The sequence below is a fragment of the Electrophorus electricus genome, chromosome 15 (assembly GCF_013358815.1).
Source record: "Electrophorus electricus isolate fEleEle1 chromosome 15, fEleEle1.pri, whole genome shotgun sequence".
Lineage (NCBI taxonomy): Eukaryota > Metazoa > Chordata > Actinopteri > Gymnotiformes > Gymnotidae > Electrophorus > Electrophorus electricus.
The window spans coordinates 17,300,870-17,323,482 of NC_049549.1; the positions used below are offsets into that span (position 1 = coordinate 17,300,870).

General features: G+C 43.9%; 5 protein-coding genes across 9 annotated transcripts in view; 2 read left to right on the forward strand and 3 right to left on the reverse strand.

Annotated features, from left to right (window-relative positions):
• The first annotated feature begins 254 nt into the window (after positions 1 to 254).
• Positions 255 to 3,617, forward strand: vps26b (VPS26, retromer complex component B). 2 transcript variants are annotated; one of them, XM_027022420.2, is made up of 7 exons: positions 255 to 446; positions 634 to 896; positions 988 to 1,144; positions 1,771 to 1,935; positions 2,128 to 2,303; positions 2,446 to 2,588; positions 2,701 to 3,617. In XM_027022420.2, the coding sequence occupies exons 2-7, from the start codon at positions 674 to 676 to the stop codon at positions 2,824 to 2,826; spliced, it is 990 nt and encodes a 329-aa protein (XP_026878221.1). In that variant the 5' UTR covers positions 255 to 446; positions 634 to 673; the 3' UTR covers positions 2,827 to 3,617. The 2 variants fall into 2 exon arrangements, with proteins under 2 accessions (XP_026878221.1, XP_026878222.1); XM_027022421.2 differs by having other exon boundaries at positions 666 to 896.
• Positions 3,618 to 3,718: 101 nt separating this feature from the next.
• On the reverse strand, positions 3,719 to 5,672 carry thyn1 (thymocyte nuclear protein 1). 2 transcript variants are annotated; one of them, XM_027022424.2, is made up of 7 exons: positions 5,375 to 5,672; positions 5,120 to 5,301; positions 4,951 to 5,019; positions 4,689 to 4,781; positions 4,510 to 4,572; positions 4,232 to 4,382; positions 3,719 to 3,982 (listed from the first exon to the last, which is right to left on the reverse strand). In XM_027022424.2, the coding sequence occupies exons 1-7, from the start codon at positions 5,412 to 5,414 to the stop codon at positions 3,936 to 3,938; spliced, it is 645 nt and encodes a 214-aa protein (XP_026878225.1). In that variant the 5' UTR covers positions 5,415 to 5,672; the 3' UTR covers positions 3,719 to 3,935. The 2 variants fall into 2 exon arrangements, with proteins under 2 accessions (XP_026878225.1, XP_026878223.1); XM_027022422.2 differs by having other exon boundaries at positions 4,510 to 4,605.
• A 131-nt stretch (positions 5,673 to 5,803) lies between these two features.
• acad8 (acyl-CoA dehydrogenase family, member 8) lies at positions 5,804 to 11,825 on the forward strand. The gene is made up of 11 exons (XM_027022427.2): positions 5,804 to 5,934; positions 6,435 to 6,535; positions 7,124 to 7,293; positions 7,416 to 7,525; positions 7,795 to 7,871; positions 7,955 to 8,092; positions 8,443 to 8,578; positions 8,935 to 9,032; positions 9,167 to 9,319; positions 9,414 to 9,516; positions 11,294 to 11,825. The coding sequence occupies exons 1-11, from the start codon at positions 5,817 to 5,819 to the stop codon at positions 11,347 to 11,349; spliced, it is 1,260 nt and encodes a 419-aa protein (XP_026878228.1). The 5' UTR covers positions 5,804 to 5,816; the 3' UTR covers positions 11,350 to 11,825.
• Positions 11,826 to 11,930: 105 nt separating this feature from the next.
• On the reverse strand, positions 11,931 to 15,233 carry LOC113585113 (V-set and immunoglobulin domain-containing protein 2-like). Its single transcript, XM_027022428.2, has 7 exons — positions 15,182 to 15,233; positions 14,598 to 14,761; positions 14,307 to 14,511; positions 13,811 to 13,969; positions 13,345 to 13,464; positions 13,129 to 13,258; positions 11,931 to 13,023 (listed from the first exon to the last, which is right to left on the reverse strand). The coding sequence occupies exons 1-7, from the start codon at positions 15,231 to 15,233 to the stop codon at positions 12,909 to 12,911; spliced, it is 945 nt and encodes a 314-aa protein (XP_026878229.2). The 3' UTR covers positions 11,931 to 12,908.
• Positions 15,234 to 16,537: 1,304 nt separating this feature from the next.
• Positions 16,538 to 22,613, reverse strand: part of esamb (endothelial cell adhesion molecule b) — a 33,525-nt gene continuing 27,449 nt past the window's right edge. For 2 of the 3 annotated variants that reach the window (XM_035533925.1, XM_035533927.1), the window contains exons 2-7: positions 22,228 to 22,373; positions 21,035 to 21,236; positions 20,676 to 20,831; positions 18,396 to 18,563; positions 18,152 to 18,284; positions 16,538 to 17,593 (exon numbers count right to left, since the gene is read on the reverse strand). In XM_035533925.1, coding sequence (XP_035389818.1) covers positions 17,122 to 17,593; positions 18,152 to 18,284; positions 18,396 to 18,563; positions 20,676 to 20,831; positions 21,035 to 21,236; positions 22,228 to 22,373 — 1,277 coding nt within the window. In that variant the 3' untranslated portion in view covers positions 16,538 to 17,121. The remainder of the gene's footprint in view (positions 17,594 to 18,151; positions 18,285 to 18,395; positions 18,564 to 20,675; positions 20,832 to 21,034; positions 21,237 to 22,227; positions 22,374 to 22,613) is intronic. The other variant, XM_035533926.1, reaches the window with a different exon arrangement.

Consider the following 22,613-nt stretch of genomic DNA (forward strand, 5'->3'; position numbering starts at 1 on the left):
TTCAGTCTCTATAAAGTCTGTATTCTAATATTTCTCAGGTACAGTCTAAAGGACAATTTCTGTATACTGTTAAAGGTTTAATTCTTTTTACCTTTTCATTTTAATAATAAAGACATACTTGTAATAGAACACACCAATGCCTCCAAAATTAACATACAATACACACTGGTCTGTTTGTTGCACTTTTATTATAAAATTAAGTGGTACTTTTGTTTTGCTAAAAAGAAAAAGCAAAAAGGCCATTATTCCCGGAAGTGTGTTGAAGGTGTTAGTTACACTTGTAAGACTACTGTTAATAGCTAACGAGACACTGAATCGGACATATTTCTTGAACTGTATATATAAAAATACCCAGCGTTTTATACTGAGAAAACTCTACTGATATGAGAATAAGTTTTAAAGATTTGGAAATACGTACGCACAGGATCTAATCGATCTTTCATTAGGTAAGTTGCTGGTGTAGCTAAGTAGCTGTAGTTTTGCCTAACTTACGGTCTGGCCACACCTACACGTGCAGACAAGACTAGTATATTAAATAAGTCTTTTTGATATAAGAGATTTCATTACTTTTTCTAGTATATTTCAGTATTTTTATTATTTGGATCAACACCCTCAACTGGTCTGTCCTGCTAGCTAACCTGCGAGTGTTTCACGTCTCTGCTAAGACACAGCGATGAGCTTCTTCGGCTTTGGACAAAGTGCAGAACTCGACATCGTTATAAGTGACGCCGAAACGAGGAGGACGGCGGAGCATAAGACGGAGGACGGCAAAAAGGACAAATATCTTGTTTTCTATGATGGCGAAACGGTGAGTGGGAAGGTTACCGTCACGCTCAAAACTCCGGGGAAGAGACTTGAACACTACGGGATCAAACTGGAGTTCGTGGGTCAGATCGGTAAGTGCAGACTTGCGCAGGCTGTCCACGCACGCGGCGAGGCTGCTGACCGCTGACCGCTGCCCGCTGCCCGCGTGGCGTCTGTGTGCAGAGCTCTACTACGACCGAGGGAACCGCCACGAGTTCGTGTCCCTGGTGAAGGACCTCGCGCACGCTGGCGAGCTTTCCTGCTCCCAGACGTTTGACTTCGAATTCGCGCACGTGGAAAAGCCGTACGAGTCTTACACCGGGCAGAACGTGAAGCTAAGGTAAAGACCACGGTGTGCACGCGCGCACACACACACTGTTTTTGGCCCAACTGTGCCCGTATGCATTTTTGTTGGACGTCACCTTTCCCGTCATCAAAGGTAATTTACTGATCACAGGACTGCCGCTGACAGCTTGATGTTTTTGTTGCGATTCCCTGTCAGCCTATCAGCGCCGCTGATGTGTGTGAAAACTGGTCTGATTTGTGCATTTGGACCACCACAGTGCCCACAGCTGTGCTGCTATCACAACTGTGTTGTGTCTGTTAGCCAAAAATATCCAGGCGGTAGCAGCCCTGTGATCAGAAAATGGCTGTTTATGAATGGGGTAGAGGGTGGTTAACAAATTGTGCATGGCATGACATGGGCAATGGTCTACAGTCTGTAATTGTTCACACACAAAGTGTGTGTATGGGAACAAATGAAAGCTTAGTTCTCCCAAATAAAGTAGGCTATGAGCACAGGTCAGTGTTTTTAATAAATAAAGCAGTTGCTCAGTGTATATAAACTAGAGATAAATCTGACTGCAGCCTGTGGTCATATGCCAAATACACATCTGAACTTCCACCATGAAGACACAGTTCTCCTCATTACCGGCACAGTTTATTTGCGTCTCTCGATGGCTGTAGGTACTTCCTTAGGGCAACCTTAGGCCGGAGACTCAATGACATCACCAAGGAAAATGAGATTGTTGTGCACACCCTTTGCACATACCCAGAGTTAAACTCCTCATTAAAGATGGAGGTGGGAATTGAAGATTGTCTCCATATTGAGTTTGAGTACAACAAATCCAAGTAAGTGCTGAACTTACCATATTGTTTCACAGAGGCTATCGCAGCTCCCACTATATTATGATAAACTAATCTGATACATTTATGGTTAGAGGTGGTTATTGACACTTAAGCAACTTATTACTGCTGAAATTCTGAAGTAATATTTCTCAGTACAAATCATGTACAATTCAACCTTTTATTTGTTTCACTTAGATATCACTTAAAGGATGTAATTGTGGGGAAGATCTATTTCCTTCTCGTGAGGATAAAAATAAAGCACATGGAAATTGATATAATAAAACGAGAGACAACGGGCAGTGGGCCGAGCGTGTACCATGAAAACGACACCATTGCAAAGTACGAGATCATGGATGGGGCACCAGTGAGAGGTAAAGCCATGTAGCTGTAGCCTAATATTTAATATCACCTACAATCATAGTTCAATATACCTTTTTGTTCCCATTGGGCTTTGAACAACTATGATGTTTTATTAATGGCATTTTTCTTGTATTGCCTGTGAATTTCTATTAGGTGAATCAATCCCTATCCGATTATTTCTTGCTGGCTATGAACTGGCCCCCACCATGAAGGACATCAATAAGAAGTTCTCTGTGCGATATTACCTGAACCTAGTCCTCATAGATGAGGAGGAGAGGCGCTACTTCAAACAGCAGGTGTAGTTCCTTTAATACAGTTGACATCTCACATAGTTTTACATGGGGGGAGGTCTCACAGTCTTACTGATTTCGTGGCATGTACATTTGTTCCTTTGCTGAACCACTGAAGGAAATCACGCTCTGGCGAAAAGGGGACATTGTGAAGAGGAGCATGTCACAGCAGGCCACCATAGCCGCGCAGAGGTTCGAGGGATCACGTGCTGCCAACAGCTCAGCCAAGGAGGACAGCTCCTGAGAACACTGAGCCGCAGGCGAAGGGCAGCTCTACCCTCCAGTGAAACGGTCCCCCTTTTATACAGCGTGTCCAAGCTGCTGAGGGATCGGAAATAAATTGAACACGTTTGGAGAGATGGAGAAGGAACTCCACCGCAAACGGACCATCCAGTTGTTCAGCTCTTCCACATGCACACGCCACAAGGGCCTGTCCACTTCTGAGGCTTCTTTCAAACCTGCATGGCTAAACTACTTCCTTTTTGAAATATATTATTTTAATCTAACATTATATATGCATTTGCAAAACATTATATTTTCACATAGTGTATTTACTGAATCATTCCTATCTTTATGATCAAATCACTACAATAATTTTTTAATGTAGTGTTTGTATCGATAAATGAGCCTTAGATAAACACTGGGAGATTGGTGCTTTGCATTGGTGTCAAGGGAATATTTCAGTTCATTTACCTATGAAGTAGATGTCTGCACAGTATTATTCCACACCTTTGAATTTAGAAAGGAAAGACATCACAGAAATTGATCATCCACTTACTGAAAGGGAGCCATTATCACCATGAACAGCTGTGGCAGTTGTTCTGAAATATATTTGTGCTCTAATCGCAAACGTTCATCTCTGTCTTTAAGATAATATGTATTTGATTAAAGTTCACAAGCTCGCTAGGCAATCTCTAAAATAGTTTAATGATATGCTGCATAATCAAAAAGTCAGTTTTCTAATGGGTCTAAGACCTTTCCATGTGTTGCCTTTTTAACCATACTCAGGTAGAGAGGGCCTTCTCGCTGTTGTTTTGGAATATACTTTTGCACAATGAAAGTTTAATGAGCCAGATTATAAATAAACTTTGCTACTTTTGGGGTCAATGAAATTGATCAGTTGCAGTTCTTGGAAGTTTACTGGCATTTAATATTTTTATTTCCAAAAATGTTTATGTACAGTATTTTTCACATAACATTAAGTCTGATGTGTTAACATAATTTAGTAGTGACACATGTGGTAACAGAACACAGGGAGATGTAGTTAAGTGTTTGGGCAGCTGCGTAAAGAGCAGCAATCTTGCAGAAACTTGTGACATTTTCCTAAAGATCTTTCCCCAGACGTTGTCCTTGTCATATCGGGTCTGTGTCTTCCAAACTCAAGACAAAGTCGAATTCCTCTAAGAACAACAAAAGATGCCAGCCTCACTCACATTAAAAATGGGAATTCTCTCAAAACATTTCTGAAGAATCTATATTGATTTGACATATGAAATAAAGTTACATTTATTTTAAAGCAACCTTGCCTTTTCTACAACACTGTTATTTTAAAAATTACCTTTAAATTTTACTGAAGTGTTTGACAGATATAAGTGTGTACCAACTGAAGAATGAAGCGTGAAGGCCCAGGTGGTGTGTGTGTGACTGACCAGGAGTTAAGGGCTGCACTGACAGCCTGGACCTGGTGAACAGGGCCATGTTCCTGAGGGGGCCGCCTGTGTTCTTGTGCTTCAAATGATATTTCTTCAGCTCGGACAGTGGAATAAAACGCCTAGTCATCCTCTCAAACTTGACATCCACCTATGCACAAATGTCAGTTGACAGGAAGAATCCAGAGAATCCTCATTCCAACTGCAAAACAGTTCAGCTGTGTCATAAGAGTTATTTCGACTGACATCCCATTTGGGTTGGGGTTTTTTGTACCTACCATGCTCCACTTAGGGTTTTCTGGTTTGCTGGATGGATCGTAATGCGCATCTTTCTTGTCAAACTGTGTATGGTCAACATAGGCCTCCTTCACAATCTGGAACATTGGTTACACAGTTGGCTTCTTCAAAAGGAGGGAACAATGCTGGTTTGTAATCTTCACTAGAGAAGCCTGTTCACCTTTATTAGTCCAGCTATGCCAGGAGTTTTACAGTTACTATGGTAGAAGAAAGCCTGGTGCGCCACCTTCATCTCCCTCAGGAAGTTACGTGCCTGAAGTCAAATTAAATCAGATTAATTTAAGCACAACAACCATAAACAACAACAATGTTTACCACAGTGCACTGCTGATGGAGAAATCTGGATTCATTATCTCTGAGGCTTGTGCTTTCAGCTGCTCATGGATTTTACAAAACAGATGCATACTTTTTCGGTTATTTACCTGGTAGTTTCTCACTCCATCCCAGCACCCAGTTTGATTGGGAAGAGCTTTGAGGTCTTCGATGCCAAACTGCAGCATTCAGAGACAATTGTGTGAACAATACTTTCTGCAAACGTGTCACTTGATGATGATGGAGGTGGACACCAGCTAGGCCCAGCGCCTCGTTTACCTTCACATCTACCCCGTTCTCAGTCCGACTCTCGGGCTCGGACTTCATTAGCCAGTGACTGTATATGGTTGCTCCTGATGAACGGTCACCAGTGTTGTTCTGATCCTCGACTTCTCCTCTCTTTCTTTTGCGGGTGACATCTCGAGCCACACCACCATCAGAAGACGTTTCGGGGGCTTTACCTGCAGTGCCCAGCAATGTTACAGTCATAGCTAGTTGAATTATTAATATTAAAGTAATAATTACTTTTCTTACTGGGTCTGTGCGCCGTTCGTGCTCTTCTCTTAGGTGGCATGTCTCGCACAGGTAGTAAGAAAGCTAAGCTAGCTAGCCAGTCACTCTATGCTTTCTTATTAAGAACTTAGTTCTTCAAGAGATAGTTTCAATAAAAACTAGCTAATGGTTAATGAAATACACAAATATACTACAGTGAAGCAACTTGACAAAGCTAGCATCCACTATAAGGCAGCCTCACAAAGATTAGTTAACGTCGAATTAAAAAAAATATATCGAGTTCAATGTCCATGCATAAACGTAGCGCCTTCCGTAGGGGTGTGTGATTGAACTACATTACCCATCAGCACTGTAGGAGTGTATTTGACTGAACTACATTACCCATCAGCACTTTAGGCGTGTGTGAGTGAACTGAAATACCCATCAGCACTATCACTATGACAGTAGTAGTGCAGGAATCAGTATGGCGGCAGCTGCAACGCTATCAAGACTTGTTCGACTGCGACTATATAGCATTAGCAGAAATAATGGTTTACTATTTAACAGAGTGCAGAGGAGGGGAATAGCAGCGTGTATTGACCGTAAGTAAAACTGATACGATTGACTCGACTGGCAACGATAAACGCCACTGTGTAATTAGGCCGAGTGTCGCGGCGCTGCAGGTTTGTCCTAACTTGATTTTGTTTACTCGCGTTTTTGTAAGATTTCCATGAATGAGCTTAGTCAGCGGCATGTTTGTTCAAAGAAAAGTGTGTTCGTTGACCTTTGGGAGGTGTTAGCCGGCTAAAGATGGGGAAACTTCGAGCTAAACACCCGCATATTTCTGCAGAGGTGTGTAGAAGTGTTCTTCTCAGGTGTTATAGGATTGTGTAAACCTCCATACCCCTACAAAACCAAGCGCGACAGCTTCGTTACTGGTCAGCACTCCAGTTTAAGGGCGTGTGCCATGCCACGTTCCAGTCATTGGCTACTGCTTCATCAGTCAGGTGTAACGTTGAGCTATGTATTTAAAGAACGTTAGAAGGGAATTTGAACACGTTTATTTACCAAAGACGGACTCACACTCTTTGTTTCCTTATAGCTTCTGTAGGTCTCTCAGATGAGCAGAGAGAATTTCAGAAAGTTGCTTTTGATTTTGCTGCCAATGAGATGGCACCCCATATGGCACACTGGGACCAAAACGTAAGCTCATTCCTACCTCAGACCCTAGCAGTTTTCCATCTTTACCACTTAATGATCTTATTTTTCAAAGTGATACTCATGACATGTATGTAGCTCCAGATGGCGTCAGCAAAGCCGGCAACGCCAAGGTCGCGGTTTCAATTCCCATATTTACATATTTATCAGTCCTGTTCTGATGATAAGCATTGTTGCTCTCCATAAGGGTGTCTGTCAAGTTCAGGAAATGTAATGAAGTGTGTGTGTATGTATGTGTGTGTATGTATGTGTGTGTGTGTGTGTGTGTATGTATGTGTGTGTGTGTGTATGTGTGTGTGTGTGTGTAGTGTGTGTGTGTGTGTGTGTGTGTGTGTGTGTGTATGTGTGTGTGTGTATGTGTGTGTGTGTGTGTGTGTGTGTGTGTGTGTGTGTGTGTGTGTGTGTGTGTGTGTATGTGTGTGTGTGTGTATGTGTGTGTGTGTGTATGTGTGTGTGTGTGTATGTGTGTGTGTGTGTATGTGTGTGTGTGTGTATGTGTGTGTGTATGTGTGTGTGTGTGTGTGTGTGTGTGTGTGTGTGTGTGTGTATGTATATATATATATTTTCCTGAAGGAAATCTTCCCTGTGGAAACCATGAGAAAAGCAGCCCAGTTAGGGTTCGGGGGGACTTGTGTGCATCCAGATGTCGGGGGCTCCGGGCTGTCTCGGCTTGACGCCTCGGTCGTCTTTGAAGCCTTGTCCACCGGCTGTGCCAGCACTACGGCCTACATGAGCATACACAAGTTAGTCGGTCTCCTCGGACCGTGCATAGCAGCTTTGTTGGTGTTGAGAGTGTGACTCGTGTACACATCACCGCAGTGCTGGATTCTCCCAGCTCAGTGGATGTTTGTTGCATGTGTTGCAGTATGTGTGCCTGGATGATTGACACGTTTGGTAATAATGAGCAGAGGGGGAAATACTGTCCTGATCTCTGCTCCATGGAGAAGTTTGCATCCTACTGTCTGACAGAGCCTGGTGAGTAAGAGAGAAGGTGTGGATGTACCCACACCTTCAGCCCAGGGGGACACTTGATATGTCCATGGAAATGTTGATATCAGAATACATCTACTCAAACTTTACTCACAGGTCCACATGGACATCTCTAACTAGTACCTTTCTGTTTGAGGAGAAATTAGTTTGTGCTGGTGAACAGATCTGTGTGTCAGCTCTATGACACGGTTATGTTAATGACGTTACGTATGACATCCTCACCTGAGACGGGTTTTTCTCGCTCCTTCTCTTAGGCAGTGGAAGTGATGCGGCATCACTGCTGACCAGCGCGAAGCTGCAGGGGGACCTCTACGTTCTGAATGGCTCCAAGGTACTGAGGCTGCCTGCAGAGAGCTGCTGGTTCCCTGAGCAGTCAGGCCAAGGCTCTTCATAGCTGTGTGTGTGTTGTCTCAGGCTTTCATCAGCGGCGGGGGGGACACAGATGTCTACGTCGTGATGTGTCGGACCGGAGGGAAGGGGCCCAAGGGCATCTCGTGTCTGGTGGTGGAGAAGGGAACCCCAGGACTCAGTTTTGGCAAAAAGGAAAAGAAGGTGCGCTTTGAGTCACAAGGGACGACTATCTCACTGTAGAAGATGAAACAAGATACCGCTGGACATCTGGCAGATGTTGCTCTGCTTGTTGGTTAATATAAACCTAAATCGTAATAATTGCTATCATTGAAATTTCATCTATGACATTCAGTGAATGACTTTGTTTATTTGGTTAAGCCAAGTGGGACTGAACATGAAAGTGTGCGAAATTGTTGGCCATAGAAAATAGCTACTAAAAAATTAAAATGGCAAAAATCTTAATTCTTTATATTGTAGCCACTAGAGGACAGCAGTGATGCTTGATGCAGTCTAGTAACCCTGAATAATAGCCTGTGGGTTATATACTACAGGTGGGCTGGAACTCTCAGCCTACAAGAGCAGTGATATTTGAAGACTGTAAAGTTCCAGTGGCAAATCGTCTGGGAATAGAAGGACAGGGATTCAACATTGCTATGAAAGGCCTCAATGGGGGTAGAATTAACATCGGTGAGTTACAGGTTCTCTGTTTGGGACCCGTTTAGCTGGGTTGAGGTTCCTAAACGCGTTTAAGTATTCTCACTACATTTTGCACAGATCTTGGTGTTGCCACACTTGGAATTTGTGGGGTGCTTGGTATTCATGGTAAAACTTCATTCAGGGACTCAAGTCATTTATAATTGAGTCATTTGTAATTACAAGTGGTACATACATGTATAGACATCTAACAATACTTTCTGAAGAGAGTTGTAGGCAGTGTTATGCCTGTGGTTGTAGACGAGCTTTCATTACTGTTTGAGATTTGCCATTCGATATGGGCATTCATGTGTCGTTAAGGGTAATTCTGTATTTTTCTGCACCCAAAGCTTCCTGTTCTGTAGGTGCTGCTCAAGCATGTATCCAGCTGACCCGAGATCACATGCATGTGCGCAAGCAGTTTGGAGAACCTCTTTCGAACAGCCAGGTTAGGGAGGCTATGTTAACGATGTCATTACTTGCAATCTCAGCATTGACGGCAACGTAAAAACGTGATGAATGGAACTGAACAGCTTCGCTAATAAGTTCTCTCTCTGGGCCCGGCTTGTCCCGCCTCCTCAGTTCCTGCAGTTCAAGCTGGCAGAGATGGCCACGAGGCTGGTGGCGTCGCGGCTGATGGTGCGGCAGGCGGCCCTGGCCCTGCAGGAGGACCGGCCTGACGCCGTGCCCCTCTGCTCCATGGCTAAGCTCTTTGCCACTGACGAGTGCTTCACGGTGCGTGCCTACGCTCAGCCGAGCCGCTCCTGCCTCGAGTGTGTTGACGGCGGCATTTCCTGAATCGGTTTCATTTTCTCCTCTGGTTCGGCAGATATGTAACCAGGCCCTGCAGATGCACGGAGGATATGGCTACCTCAAGGACTACGCCGTGCAGCAGTTCGTTAGAGATATCAGAGTACATCAGATACTGGAAGGTAAGTCCCAGCTGTGCATAGTCGGTGTTTCAGACGAAGGTCCTTCACTGGCTGTGCAAGCTGTGAATATTTTGTGTGCTTCACTACAATTTTGAATATCTCCTTTTTTTTTTTTTTCTTTTTTTTTTTAAACTACAGTGCACTAGTTACTCACCTGGAAACTTTTTGATACATAAAAAATATAATTTATAAAGTGTGTGGCTGTGTGTGATGGATAGATCTATATGGCAAAAAATGAGACCACTACAAAATCAAAAGTTTCTCTAATTTTACAATTGATGGGTACATGTTTGACCAGGCTGAGCAGTTTTGTTTTTTTATAAACTACTGGCAACCTTTTTTTAATGAAAATGACTAATGGTCAAAATAACAAAACAGTTACAGAAATTTTAGACCAGAAATGATTAAAAGAAAACAAGCTCATATTCATTTAGAAACAACACAGTACTAATATTTCAACTTGGGATGAGTCAGGAAATCCCTGATTTTGAATCACAGCTTTCATGCGTCTTGGCGTGATTTCCACCAGTCTTTCACATTGCTGTTGGGTAACTTTACGCCACTCCTGGCACAGAAATTCCAGGAGCTCTGCTTTGTTTGATGGCTTGTGACCATCCGTCTTCCTCTTGCTCACATTCCAAACGTTTTCAATGGGGTTCAGGTCTAGAGATTGGGCTGGCCATGATGGGATCTTGATCTGGTGGTCCCTCATCAACACTTTGATTGACCTGGCTATGTGACATGGAACATTGTCCTGTTGTTTTTTTCAATCATCAGAGTTGATCAGGAACATTGTCAGAGCAGAAGGAACAAGTTTTCTTCCAGCACAGTTTTGTAAGTGGCTTGATTCATGTGTTCTTCACATAGACAAATCTGACCGAATCCAGCCTTGCTGAAACACTCCCAGATCATCACCAATCCTGCACCAAATTTCACAGTGGGTGTGAGACACTCTGGCTTGTAGGCCTCTCCAGGTGTCCATCTAACCATTACACAACCAGGTGTTGGAGAAAGCTGAAAATTGCACTCATCAGAGAAGATGACCTTACTCCAGTCCTCTACAGTCCAATCCTTATGGTCTTTTGCAAACTTCAGTCTGGCTCATCTTTGCTTTTCAATGATGAAGGCCTTTTTTCTAGCTTTGCACGACTTCAGCCCGCCTCCACAAGCCCGTTTCAAACCGTCCTCACTGTGCATTCACCCCTGCTGCTGCATGCCATTCTTTTTGTAGGTCACTTGACGTCATCTTGCGGTTAAGTGACATTCGAATGAGGTGGCGATCATCACGGTTGTTGGAGTCGTTTTCGACCTCTGCCAGTCTGTAGCTGTTGTTGTCGTCCCATGTGTTTGCTGCTTGACCTTGTTCTTATGAAACAGTGAGCATCAGGTTGCTTCTATCCGTCTGCCAGTAAAGCTACAATTGAACCCTTCTTTTCCTCATTAAGAACCTTTCTTTTCTACTCTTTTGGCATGGTCTGTCGCTGTATTTTGGCTACGCTTACGTTTTGGGTAGTCCTAGCACTGCTTTTCCCATCCAGCTGGTGCTATAACAAGAGAATAGTGATGACAGCAGCAGTTCTTATACTGTTGCTCATTTAGAACAGGATTTTATTAAGGTGATCACCTATTCAGCATTTCATTAAGTAGAATGAGGTTTGTCTGTGAAAGAATTCCAAGAAGTATTTACCTGACCACGACTGGCGCGTGTGTGGTACACTAGGACCACGACTGGCACGTGTGTGGTACATGAGCAGATCTCACCCTCTCTCCCCTTTAGGTACCAATGAGGTGATGAGGATGATCATTGCCAGGAGTTTATTGGCTGAATTTTGATCGTTCCATGGAGACTGCAGGGTAGAACAGACTCTCTCGCTTCTGCTCTTCTACCATGTCTGGCTCTGCCTGCCTCTTTGTTAGCAACATTACCAGTCTGGTATTGAGGAGTTGGGTGGTATTGTACTCTTTCTAGTCACAAGTGGGGTCTGAGTTTCAGTTCACTACCCAGAAGTAAAGAATTTTCCAGTGAGATTTTCTGCCACACTAAACAAAAAAAAAAAAAAAAAAAAAAAAAAAAAAAAAAAAAATTCACTTTAAACAAAAACAAAAAGTAACAAAACAAAAAGTAACCAGTTTGCCTCAGTTTTAAATAATGTCTTCTAGAATAATGAATATCAACTTAGTAAAATTGTCATGTTTCTTGATAAATGATTAAATAAAGCTATTTCATAGTGGACTTGGATGATTGGATCCTACTGTTTTTGTTTTTGCTGTGTATTCCATGAACCGGTCTAATAAAACATGCTGATGAACATGTTTTCATAGAGAGTATCTGATTACACCTCAGTGCCAAGTCTCTTTCCTGTTGCATTAGCTAGTTATGTACTGTTGGAGTGTTTTGTGGTATTTGTTGACTTTAGATTCCTTATATGTTCATTTGCACATATACAGTCTTGTTCCTCAGTATAAAGCTTAACTGGAGGGGGAAAAAAAGAGAGAGAGATTTGCACTTGAAGCTTTTAGATGGTTGGACTTTGACCTATTCAGAACTTTTTATCTCTAGTTAGTCCTGTAATTATGACCAGTGACTGCAATTAAGGGGTCCAATCACCAAAATACAGCACTGATTAGAGTGGGAGTCAGATTCCCAGTCCCAGAACTGAGTTCACAGACATCAGTATCTAGTGTAGTTCCACTGTGGAAGAAGAGTCACACTGATTGGTTGTGACTACACATGTAGGGGCCACCTCTTCCTTGCAGCCCCTGGACTGGTATCAAGAATCAAAGTAAATGTAGTTTTAATTAAACGGGTTTGAGGCACTCATGTATTCTCTGGTCGTCTTTGTCGTGCCAGCCTTGATTCCTAGAGACCACCACCAAATTCGGCTAAAATAAATACTGACTTATAGAGAACTGTTTTGGCTCAATTTTGTCATTACCTTGACAAACGTAAAAGTATAGTACTTGCATAATAGGAAGTTATCAAAATAATTTAACTTGCCTGTGCATTTTTTTTTTTTAACTTTGTAATTTTGCACATAAATGCCTTTTTTTATTATGCATATGTAAATGCTGTTTTATTATTTAGTACTGAAGACAAAAACAGGTTCAGTAACAGCTGATAAAGCCACATATCATTAATGAGCTCTTTATACCTAGTATAATCGTCCATCAAAATATTACACACTGAAGTATCTACTTCAAGTTGTATCATCATTAAATGATAATTTCATCATTTACCATTTATCATTAACCTTAATTGAGTGTTATGGTTCATACATTTAGCACAAAATAATACACTACATTTATTTTTTTTAAAAAGCACACATCCTGTCAGAAAAAGTAAACAACTGGTAGAACACCTGTTGATGAGCCCACGTGGAGACTCTGTACCCTCACACAAGAGGGCTGAAGTGTGAAACTCTGAGGTGCTGAGGGTGATCGTCACTGAGAGTACGAGAAAGCAAACGACCCTTGGACTGGCGTTGCCCTGATGGGTCTAGACTCATCCTGAAGAAAAAAAGCAACACTTAAAAAAAAAAAAAAAAAAAAAAAAAAAAAAAAAAGAATATTTGCAGCAGTGAGCGATCGCAGGGCTGACATTAATTTACGCACCCCAGAGCGTTGGCGTGACGCCGAGGCCTCTTCCTGTAGCAGAGGAAGTAGGCCGTCACCGCGCCAATCAGCAGCACGAGTAAGAAAACCCCCATAAGCACGCCACCAACCACCTCTGCAGCGCCACCATCTGGCACACAGAAGAACTGCAATGCAGCACCAGGGCTTTCAAAACACTCTAACTGGACTCTGATTAGGGTGTGACATGCTACTCACGGGCCACTTTAACTGCGATGCTGCATGCCGCCACGCCCAGGTCATTGGACGCCTTGCAGATATATGTCCCCGCAAAGGTGGCCGACAGGTTGGTCAGGATAAGAGAGCCAGTATGCCGATCTGGAAGGCAACGTTTTCATGTATCCCTTAAGGCATTCGTCTTTGCAATCTATGAGCTGGTCTATAATAGATCTTGCCTTATAAACAGCACAACAATAAGATGAACTTTAATATACATGAGAAAGGATGCCTTAGGTCAGCAAAGAGCACTGGGGACAGGAAACTGCAAGGGCTGCCTGAACATCTTGACTGAATAATTAGAGCAGTTTAATGTTTGGATGGCAAACAACTGCACACTGATTTCAAGAGCATTCGATAAGGCTTAAGGGCAGGCGTGGAGTATTTGTGTTACACTATGAACCACGTGACGACCTCCAGTCAGTGCATGTGTTTCTGTATCCAGCACCTTCCACGACACTGCTGGGAGGCAGAGGGGCAGAGCCTGTCTCTCGACTCCAGGAATAGACGGGTGTCGGAAACCCCTCGGAGCTGTGACACGTAAGAGTGACGTCGTCTCCTGTGTAGGTGCTGCCAGTCAGCTGACATACTGGCACAGACGGAGCCACTGAACGGGACATGAAAGGAGAGATGAACAAAGAGTGTTAAGACACATAAATAATGCATATAATGATGCAAATTATATAATAAAAATGCACCAGTAGCAATAGCAGTGTGAGTGCTGGCACAGATACCCCGATGTTACATCTGCAGTTTCCCACTGGGATCAATAAAATGTTATCCCTAAATCCATTTAACCTTTAAAAAAAAACTTTTATCTATCTTCACTGGTCACCATTTTTACTGATCTACTTGAATTTGTAGAAATGTATGTATGAATTTATGAAATTGTACTTATGTAGAAATACTAGAGTGGACAGACACTTGAATCAGGCTTCTCACACCTAGCACAGTCAGGTTGATCAAACCCTGTCCACTGCCAGTCCAGTCATTGGGATTGGTGACGTCACATATATAGAGTCCGCCGTCAGACGGCTGGACGCTGAGTATCTTCACAGAGGCCAGGCCCGACACGGGAGGGTTCTGCACCAAGACCATCCTGCTCTCCCAAGAATGTACCCAGTATAGCTTCCCATTGTAGTACAACACCTACGTGGGAAAGAAGACCTCCTGATTACACAGCAGCACAAGTGCTGATGGTTGGGGCAAATCGGGGCCTTGGCGGAGCCACTCACCCTCTCTGCCTGGATGGCGGGTGTCCCAGGGGCGGCGTAGCGCCACTCCAGGGTGAAGCCGTGGGAGATGTAGGTGCTGTAACTGCAGGGGAGCTCGACGGGGGATCCAGCACGCGCAAACACCAAACTCTTCACCACAAGTGCCTCCCATGACCACGCCCTGTCTGCCAGGGTCAAGGGCAAATGTCTATGCAGGTGTTTTCATGCAGGAATAACAGATTCTCATTCAGGATTGAGGATCTTCACAGATGTTCTCAAACAGAACTATGCTATTACATTTGAGCTGAAAACTGACATCTTACTTTTTTGGAAGACGTCCATTTTCCTGTTGACTACCTATGTTAGTCAATCACATATATAAAACAAATCACACTGCCTCTTTGAAAATTCACATTTCAAAATGGGTTAACATGGTGAACAGGTTTTACAGAGAAGTTGACCTTCAAGTTGTATGCAGTTTTATGCTAGTTTTATGCAGCCTTCAACTTTGTTTTATTTTCCAAAATGAAAACCAAAAGAGTTGTTTCTAACTGGAACAGTTGTGGGCCTCCCACTGTTTTCAGAAGGAAAGAATTCGCACTTACCAAAACACTGAATCAAAATCCATGCGACGAACACTGTGCAACAGTGAGCCATGTTGGTTTGTTTCCTTCCAAGCAGGCGTTGTCTCTTGTCCTTAAGTGAGATAACGCATGGCTCACTCCTACTGCCGTGAGAGCAGGAGTGAGAACAGCCCTGCCCAGCCTGTGCTCAGGCAGACAGGTGTAGTCTCATGGGAAAATGACCAATGGTGAACTCAGCAAGGTTTCTCTGACAACTTATAGGTATTAACTTTTATTTGCATGCAAGTGTATGCATCAGTGTATATCATATTATGGTCTAAAACAATAATGCATAACAATAAGTCCTAAATAAACCAACAAACACAACTGTGGTTTGCAAACAAACAGAATAATGGTTTATTGAAATGAACATCTCAGATGTGGGTGTTCCGCTTCTTCCGAAAAGCATCGCTTTGCTCCCACCATGTGGACAAAAACGGAGCACAGGCTTCAGGAATACCTCCGAAATTCAAACACTACTGAATTTCTCTTGGAAATCCCAGAAAAGAAAAATGTGTTTTCTCTTACTTATTTACTGCATTTGAGTACAACATGTTCATGGAAAGAGCACACATCCAGACTACCAGCACAGGAGACCAAAGCACTGACCACAAAGTCACCACGGAAGACCTTCTCAGCCTGAGAGAGCAGATACATACATGCACACAGCCACATTACTGACATTATCAGTCTCTTTCAAAAGAACAAAAAAAGTTCAAAACACTTTTTGGTCGAGCAGAACAAAGACCACAACCTCGGGAATGTACTTCTCTTATTAGTCTGCAAAAAAGTTCTACCATCTGCAAAGTTCTACCATCAGACCATATAAATGTTTTCATTGAAACCTACTAAAAAACTGTCTATGAATGTTTCAGCAAACAGTTGCCAATGTAACATTTAACGTAATATTTAAAGAACATTACTAATATAGCACTGTTCAATCAAGTCAAATGACTTCTCCAAGACCTGAAACTGAGAGCAGTGAAGAAGGAACATCTGGACCCACACAAATCATTCAGGAACCACTCCAATATAAGAGCTAAACAGGCCATTCTGGTACTCACTTCCGGCAAGAACATGACCTAATGTTGACCAACAGAAATGGAAAGGAAAAACCATACAAATGAAGAGAAGAACACTGTTGATGGAAATCATACACAATGTGCTGTAGGCATCACAGCCTGCTCTTAACACAAAAGGAAAAGGGAAAACTTCATTTCACATAGCATATATTATAAAACCAAAAGTTTCCAGAATTGTACATAGATAGCTAGCTATATATATATATATATATATATATATATATATATATATATATATATATATATATATCTCACTTGAATCTAAAATATAAAAGTAACCTTTAGTAAATTATTGAACCCAGACGTTACTAATTGCTATTTCCCATTGTTGATATTTGCCTTTAGCACAATTATCAATATTAAGACTTCCTTAACACTGTTCAAAACAAATATTCTGACTTCCTCTATATATCTGAAAAGAAGACCTAGCAGAGTTCTTACTGCAGAGTTTAGCTCCAACCCAAATGTAACACAGTTCAGATAATTCAAATCTCCGCAGCACTCTAGTAATAGTCTGAACCGCTGTGTGAGATGTAGGAAGGAGCTTAACTCCCTTCAGGAGGAGGCTGGAGACTTAAATCATTAAACTATTGCCCCACCGGTGTGTGTTTAAGCCCAGTAAGAATCTAAATAGTGGTATGTTTCTTAGTACAAAAGTTAGAAAAGTTCTGAAAAACTCCAAATTCAAGTTCTGATCATTGTTAAGTACCCCCACACTTTTGCTTTCATCATGAGACCATGAGTCAGAACTCTTTCCATTCTTTCCACCTCAGGATGCCTCGAGCAGAGTCAAAGACGTTGTCAAAGTGTTGTCTTAAGTTCCTCCAGTCACTGACTGGGCTACACGAGCGAGCCCGCCTGATTCTGACTGGGCACTGTGACTGGCACGGCACCCACGCGGGACAGCGCGGTAGAGGCGGCAGGCCCGAGGGCCAGGCACGGGGCCTGGGGCCGAGCCCCTCCAGGCCTGGGACCAGAGCCGCTGTCCGAGCTCAGCGGCTGTGGGTGCGGGCGAGGCCGGCGGAGGTGAGCAAGGGTGGAAGCCTTGCTCCCGTTATACCCAGGCAGCCCGTGGAGTGGGTTACTGCCCTCCGGGTCCCCTGGGTAGGGCACCATGCTGCTAGATGCAGTAAGCACCGAGGAGTCGTCACATGCCCCAGGGGGGGATGGGGAGAGGCTGTGTGGCGTGTTCCGAGGGTCCTGTGGTGGAGGGCTGGAAGCTATGGAACACAGCGTTCCATTCTTGGAGACGATGTCTGAGCCCGTGCTGCTCCTGACCCAGGAGACCCTCTTTGGGGCCTGGGCATCTTCTCTGCAGACGACACCCATCAGGAGGAAGCACAGACACATTATGGCAACACACTGCACACTCTGAATACAAAAATTATGTTTATTGCACGGAAATAACTAAGATTAAATGTAATGTAGTGATATTCTGCTCCAACCATCTGACTGATGCAGACACCTGACATTTTAATTATATGGTTCTGTCAATATAATTTTTGACTAGTTATTTAAGGTTAGATTTCACTTAAATAGGGCTAATCAAATATCTTTATAATATTTCTTCCAACTTAAAATGTATTTCGTACACAGTCCATGTCTAAATAATCACGGGAAGCGCTTTTTTCTGATGCAGATTATTGAGAATACATCAGTGAATCATCTCTAGGTTCACTGGAAAAGGATGCAGTTTTCTCGTTAGCCAATCAGCGGTGATGCACCACAAAACACCAACCCCACACAGCTCTGCCACTGAAACACATCTACAGTGAAACCCACGCGTGAGAGAGAGAGAGACAGAGACAGAGAGAGAGAGAGAGAGAGAGAGAGAGAGCGAGCGGGGATTGTGGCGGGGGGTGTGGCTCACTTGATGTCATTGGCCATCTCCTCTTCCTCGTGGTCGTGGATCCTCCTTAGGATGAAGGTGAGGAAGAGGACGAGGGCCGCAAGTCCCACCAGCGAGCCCAGGGCGGCTCCGGCGATCAGCCAGGTGTTGCGGGCTACACACGGCGGGGGTGGGGGTGGGGCAACATGGGCAGCCTGGCATTAGTTAGCGCGGGCGGGTGGGTTGCGGCGGGACTTTAGTGAGACGGTGCGCATGTGCTACTCACGCGTGGACACTTCCAGGATAATGTTGCAGCTGGCGCTCCCAGCCGTGTTACTGGCCCTGCACACGTACTCGCCTGACATGCCCAACGTGAGGTTGCTCAGCCTGAGACTGCCCTGCTGCTCATCTGAAAGCAGAGCAGCATGGGCTGTCGTCACAGTAACCTCGCAAGCTGGAAACCATTCAACACAACATTAGACTAGTATAAACCCAAGACGGTGGGAATAAATACAAGGACATATACATGTAGAGACATTCAGGTGGAACTCTGCAGAAGCTCCTCCGTGGGGAATATGTGGTGCATATGCACAGGAAATTCAGCCAGTGCAGACTGACACAATGTTCCACACGCACCTCATCACATCAGCAGCTCTAGAAGATCAGATGATTTCAGGGTATAAATAGAACTGAGACACCATGGCACTTTAGCTGGTATTACTGGCCAGGCAGAGAATGCAGTGGGACTACACACGCAGAGGTACTGTCTGCCCATGGAGGTGAAGTGCTCAAAGGAGCCCAGAGTTAACAAACTCCACTACTGCTGTCTAAATGAGCCATTTCTTACCTTCTAATAAAACGACAGCACTCTGAATAGATGTCTGACAGATTTTACCTACCACACATTTCTGAAAATAGAAAAAAAAATTGAATTGCAAATCAAATGTACACTTAATCAGGACAGTTCGCATGGAATGGCTCTCAGCTTCCATAAACACAGACTAGAACATTATCAAGGCTACGGCTCACCTCAGCAGGGAAAATACATTCTACATATGTTTACTCATTTGTACATATGGGGGTATCTAGCTTCCGAAATCAAATCTAATCACTGGTCATTATAATTTTATTTACTGATATATAGATTTATATAAAGCAGTATCTACAAGCCAAGGCACACCGAGTTCTCAAAGCACATGAAGTGATGGTCTGAGTGCTACAGGCTGGACTACATGTCTCGCTGTATGAAACATTTCTAAAGAGATCACACTAGTATGGTCATTTACATGGTCCCACACACACACACACACACACACACACACACACACACACACACACACACACACACACACTCTTTACAGGTCTTCCTGCAGGCCATATGGGAGGAAGGTGGTGGAGAAGGACTAAGTGCCTTACCCAGGTGACCCAGCACGAGCTCGGGGTGAGCGCCCAACCTCCACTCATCGAGAGCAGCGGAGAGAAAGAGTGACAAGTTTGCGTGCGTGCGTGCGTGGGTGCACATCTGTTCGCATGTGTGTGAGACAGAAGGAGGCAGAGAAAGAGGAGCGTGACAGACGGAGAGAAGGAGACATATGCAGGGAAGCACAGGACAGGTCTTATTTATTCAGAGGAGACTGACAGTGAGGGTGTGCTGGCCCCTCTCCTTACAAATGCAGGGAGCAAGACACTGGGATCTACGTGAGACCCAGGTGTCCGCGAGAGCAGAGTATTCACCGCAACACTGATAAGCTTTTGCAAACAGCTGGCAATGACGTTCATGACCACTCAAGGTTTGCGCTAAAAATAACCGACATAAAAAAACCGCTCACAAGACATAAAGGCAGAAAACACTTCTGCTTTTAACTCAGGTATTCTGGTTCAGTGATACAGGCCATTTGGTGATAAGATTTCATTTGGATGTTCTGTGAGTCAAACATAGAAAACATCTTAATCCACAGAAATAAGGTAATTTCTACTCCTACAGCAAAAGAAACAGTAAAGAGCTTTCATCTGATTAACAATGCCTTCCGCTATCCTTCAGCCAGAACAAGACGATAGGAGGCACAACAGATCACCAGCCGAGAAAGGGAGGCAGCACCTCATAAGATGTTCAGTACCTTTCCAATTTCAAAGAATTAATGAGTTAGCCTTGGGCAGTGAGGCCCTCAGATAGAGTCCAGGAATACCACAAGTGACCATAAAAAATGTCTTGTTTCTGTTCTAAATGGAGGCTGAAAAACTGTTGCCCGTTTGGAATTAATTCATAATCCCTGCCAACGTCAAGAGAGACTTCTCAAAGAAGTGAATGTCACTATGCAATAAACTATTCCACTGATTGTTAGTTCCTTTCTCTGTAAGCTCATCTGTAGTTCTAGTTGTTGCCCTTGTATAGGAAACTGTACTGTTGTACTGAAGATACAGTTTCATAGCTGTTTTAGATGACAATCAACGTACTGATCAATTGTGATGGCTGTATTATGCAGAATGTTTAGTAATTACAAATGTTCAGTGACAGTAAAAGCCAAAAGGCAGCTGACACATATATGTGGAGGTGAAGCAGACTCACTCTGTGCTGGAGAGAAGAAAACTGCTGAGAATGGAGCGGCCTTGGTCCATCTGTACCGAGGGAGGGGTTTGCCAAGGTTGGACTTACAGCTCAGCGTCACGTTGCCTGTTACCACAGGATCCCCCGTCACGGAACACATGGGGGTAGAGGGAGGCACTGGAGACGGAGAGAGAAGCCACAATCCCCCATCACCACCTGACTCTGCATTACTATGTCTCGTCATCCCCGACGCACTGGGAAGATCCGTCATCTACAAATTTAAATAATGAGCCGTTTTACATTTTACGCCCTCAGCAGTGAGGCGAGAAGCACTTGCGAAGCCGTGAAGTCAGACGGCGAGCAGAAGGCGCCGTGCGTACCCTTCACGTTGAGACGGAGCTCCCCGGACAAGCCCGGCGCCCCGGGCACGATGACGTTGCAGAGGTAGCGACCCGAGTCTGTCTCCTCCGTGCTGTTGATGTAGATGGACAGGTTGGCGGATGGCATGGACGCCACAAAGCCCACACGACTCCGGAATTCGGGGCTCCCCATCCCGGTCTGGCCTGACGTGTAGGAGATGATCTGCACACACACACAGGAATGCGCGGTCAGGAACGCAGCAGAGAGCAGAGCACCCTTTACCAATGCTACAACACTCTGACTGGAAATGAATGCACTAGCATGCAATGCGTGTGTAACAGCAAAAGAATTCATATTTAATTTGGAAGATATACAGCATTTGCGCTGACGGAGTGAAAATAACAGTGATTTAGTTGAACACAGCTAAGAATAGCTTATATTCCTAAGAATATAAATGCACAATTAGTCTTTAATGATGATCCCTTCTAGGTGGAAGTCCACTATCTCTCACAAATGCAGGCAAGCAGACTATGATTTCATTCTAATCACATTACAATCACACAAACTGGAGGAGAAGACAGTTCTGATTCTGAGCTGACTTGTAACTTGAGATAAGCAGAATAGTTTCACTTGCTTTCAGCCTTATCATAAGACTGCACAAACATGTCAGCAGGGATGCCGATGGCATGGTGGAGATGTAAGGGTTAAGCATATCATGCAGAGACAGCATGAACTCTGCTTTAAGATGTACTGGTGGCATTTAAAATACATCAGAGAGCTCTGGACTTAACAGAAGCAATCTGTGTCTTGTCTAAGCATCCATATTACACATGACAAATATCTTCATAGGAATCCCTAAATTAACAACTCTATGCTTCTGATCAAGTCATAGATGACATGGGAGCATGAGAATAGCCACATATCATCCTCTGACATTTGGCAGTCACTGCTATGCAGAGCAAATTACATCCTTCTGAGTATGACAGGTGTGCTTCTTTGGGAACCGAACCCATGACTTTGGTGTTGTTAGCATCCTTCTCTACCTGTCCTACAGCAACAAATGATCTCATCGGGAGACACTTTTGAACAGAATTCCGTCTGGAGTAGCATCGGCCTTTAGCCATGTTAAACGTTAGAGGAGGCTGTGCTCCAAGTACTAACCACGTAAAGAAACCCGGATCCTTCAGTAATGCGTATGCCTCCCCACACTCACTTGTTTGGAGTCATTGGCCATGAAGTTCCAGATGATGATGTTCTTCTCAATGGCAGATGTGGGGGTGTACCAGGCCTCCAGAACCACCATCTGGCCTTTAATTACTTCCAGATCTTTCTTTGGCATCTCCACTCGCTGTGAATCAGCTGTGGACAGAAGTGGATTAGAGTGTGTTTAGGGAACCCCCTCAAGAGGAGAGCGTGCAAGATCGGAAACGCGCTGTCAGACTGACGCGGTCTGTCACAATCTTGCACAACACTTCCCTAATCCAAATGCCATAATCTAAATATCAGCACAGGTATGAACCCATCTACAGTGTCCAGACCCTCAGTGTTCAGAGCCACAGTGTCCAGAGCCACAGTGTCCAGAATTACAGTGTCCACAGC

Bases quoted from the DNA above. Each gene is read 5' to 3' on its own strand.
- acad8 (XM_027022427.2), top strand. From the start codon at position 5,817: ATGGCGGCAGCTGCAACGCTATCAAGACTTGTTCGACTGCGACTATAT. The intron at 7,526-7,794 runs GTGAGTAAGAGA...TCCTTCTCTTAG, and splicing joins CTACTGTCTGACAGAGCCTG to GCAGTGGAAGTGATGCGGCA. The intron at 9,320-9,413 runs GTGCGTGCCTAC...CTGGTTCGGCAG, and splicing joins CCACTGACGAGTGCTTCACG to ATATGTAACCAGGCCCTGCA.
- vps26b (XM_027022420.2), top strand. From the start codon at position 674: ATGAGCTTCTTCGGCTTTGGACAAAGTGCAGAACTCGACATCGTTATA. The intron at 1,145-1,770 runs GTAAAGACCACG...CGATGGCTGTAG, and splicing joins GGGCAGAACGTGAAGCTAAG to GTACTTCCTTAGGGCAACCT. The intron at 1,936-2,127 runs GTAAGTGCTGAA...TGTTTCACTTAG, and splicing joins TTTGAGTACAACAAATCCAA to ATATCACTTAAAGGATGTAA.
- thyn1 (XM_027022422.2), bottom strand. From the start codon at position 5,414: ATGCCACCTAAGAGAAGAGCACGAACGGCGCACAGACCCA. The intron at 5,020-5,119 runs GTAAACGAGGCG...TGAATGCTGCAG, and splicing joins AGAACGGGGTAGATGTGAAG to TTTGGCATCGAAGACCTCAA. The intron at 4,606-4,688 runs GTGAACAGGCTT...CCAATGTTCCAG, and splicing joins GCATAGCTGGACTAATAAAG to ATTGTGAAGGAGGCCTATGT.
- LOC113585113 (XM_027022428.2), bottom strand. From the start codon at position 15,233: ATGGCTCACTGTTGCACAGTGTTCGTCGCATGGATTTTGATTCAGTGT. The intron at 14,512-14,597 runs GTGAGTGGCTCC...TTTCCCACGTAG, and splicing joins CCGCCATCCAGGCAGAGAGG to GTGTTGTACTACAATGGGAA. The intron at 13,465-13,810 runs GTGCTGGATACA...GTTGCCTTCCAG, and splicing joins TCCCAGCAGTGTCGTGGAAG to ATCGGCATACTGGCTCTCTT.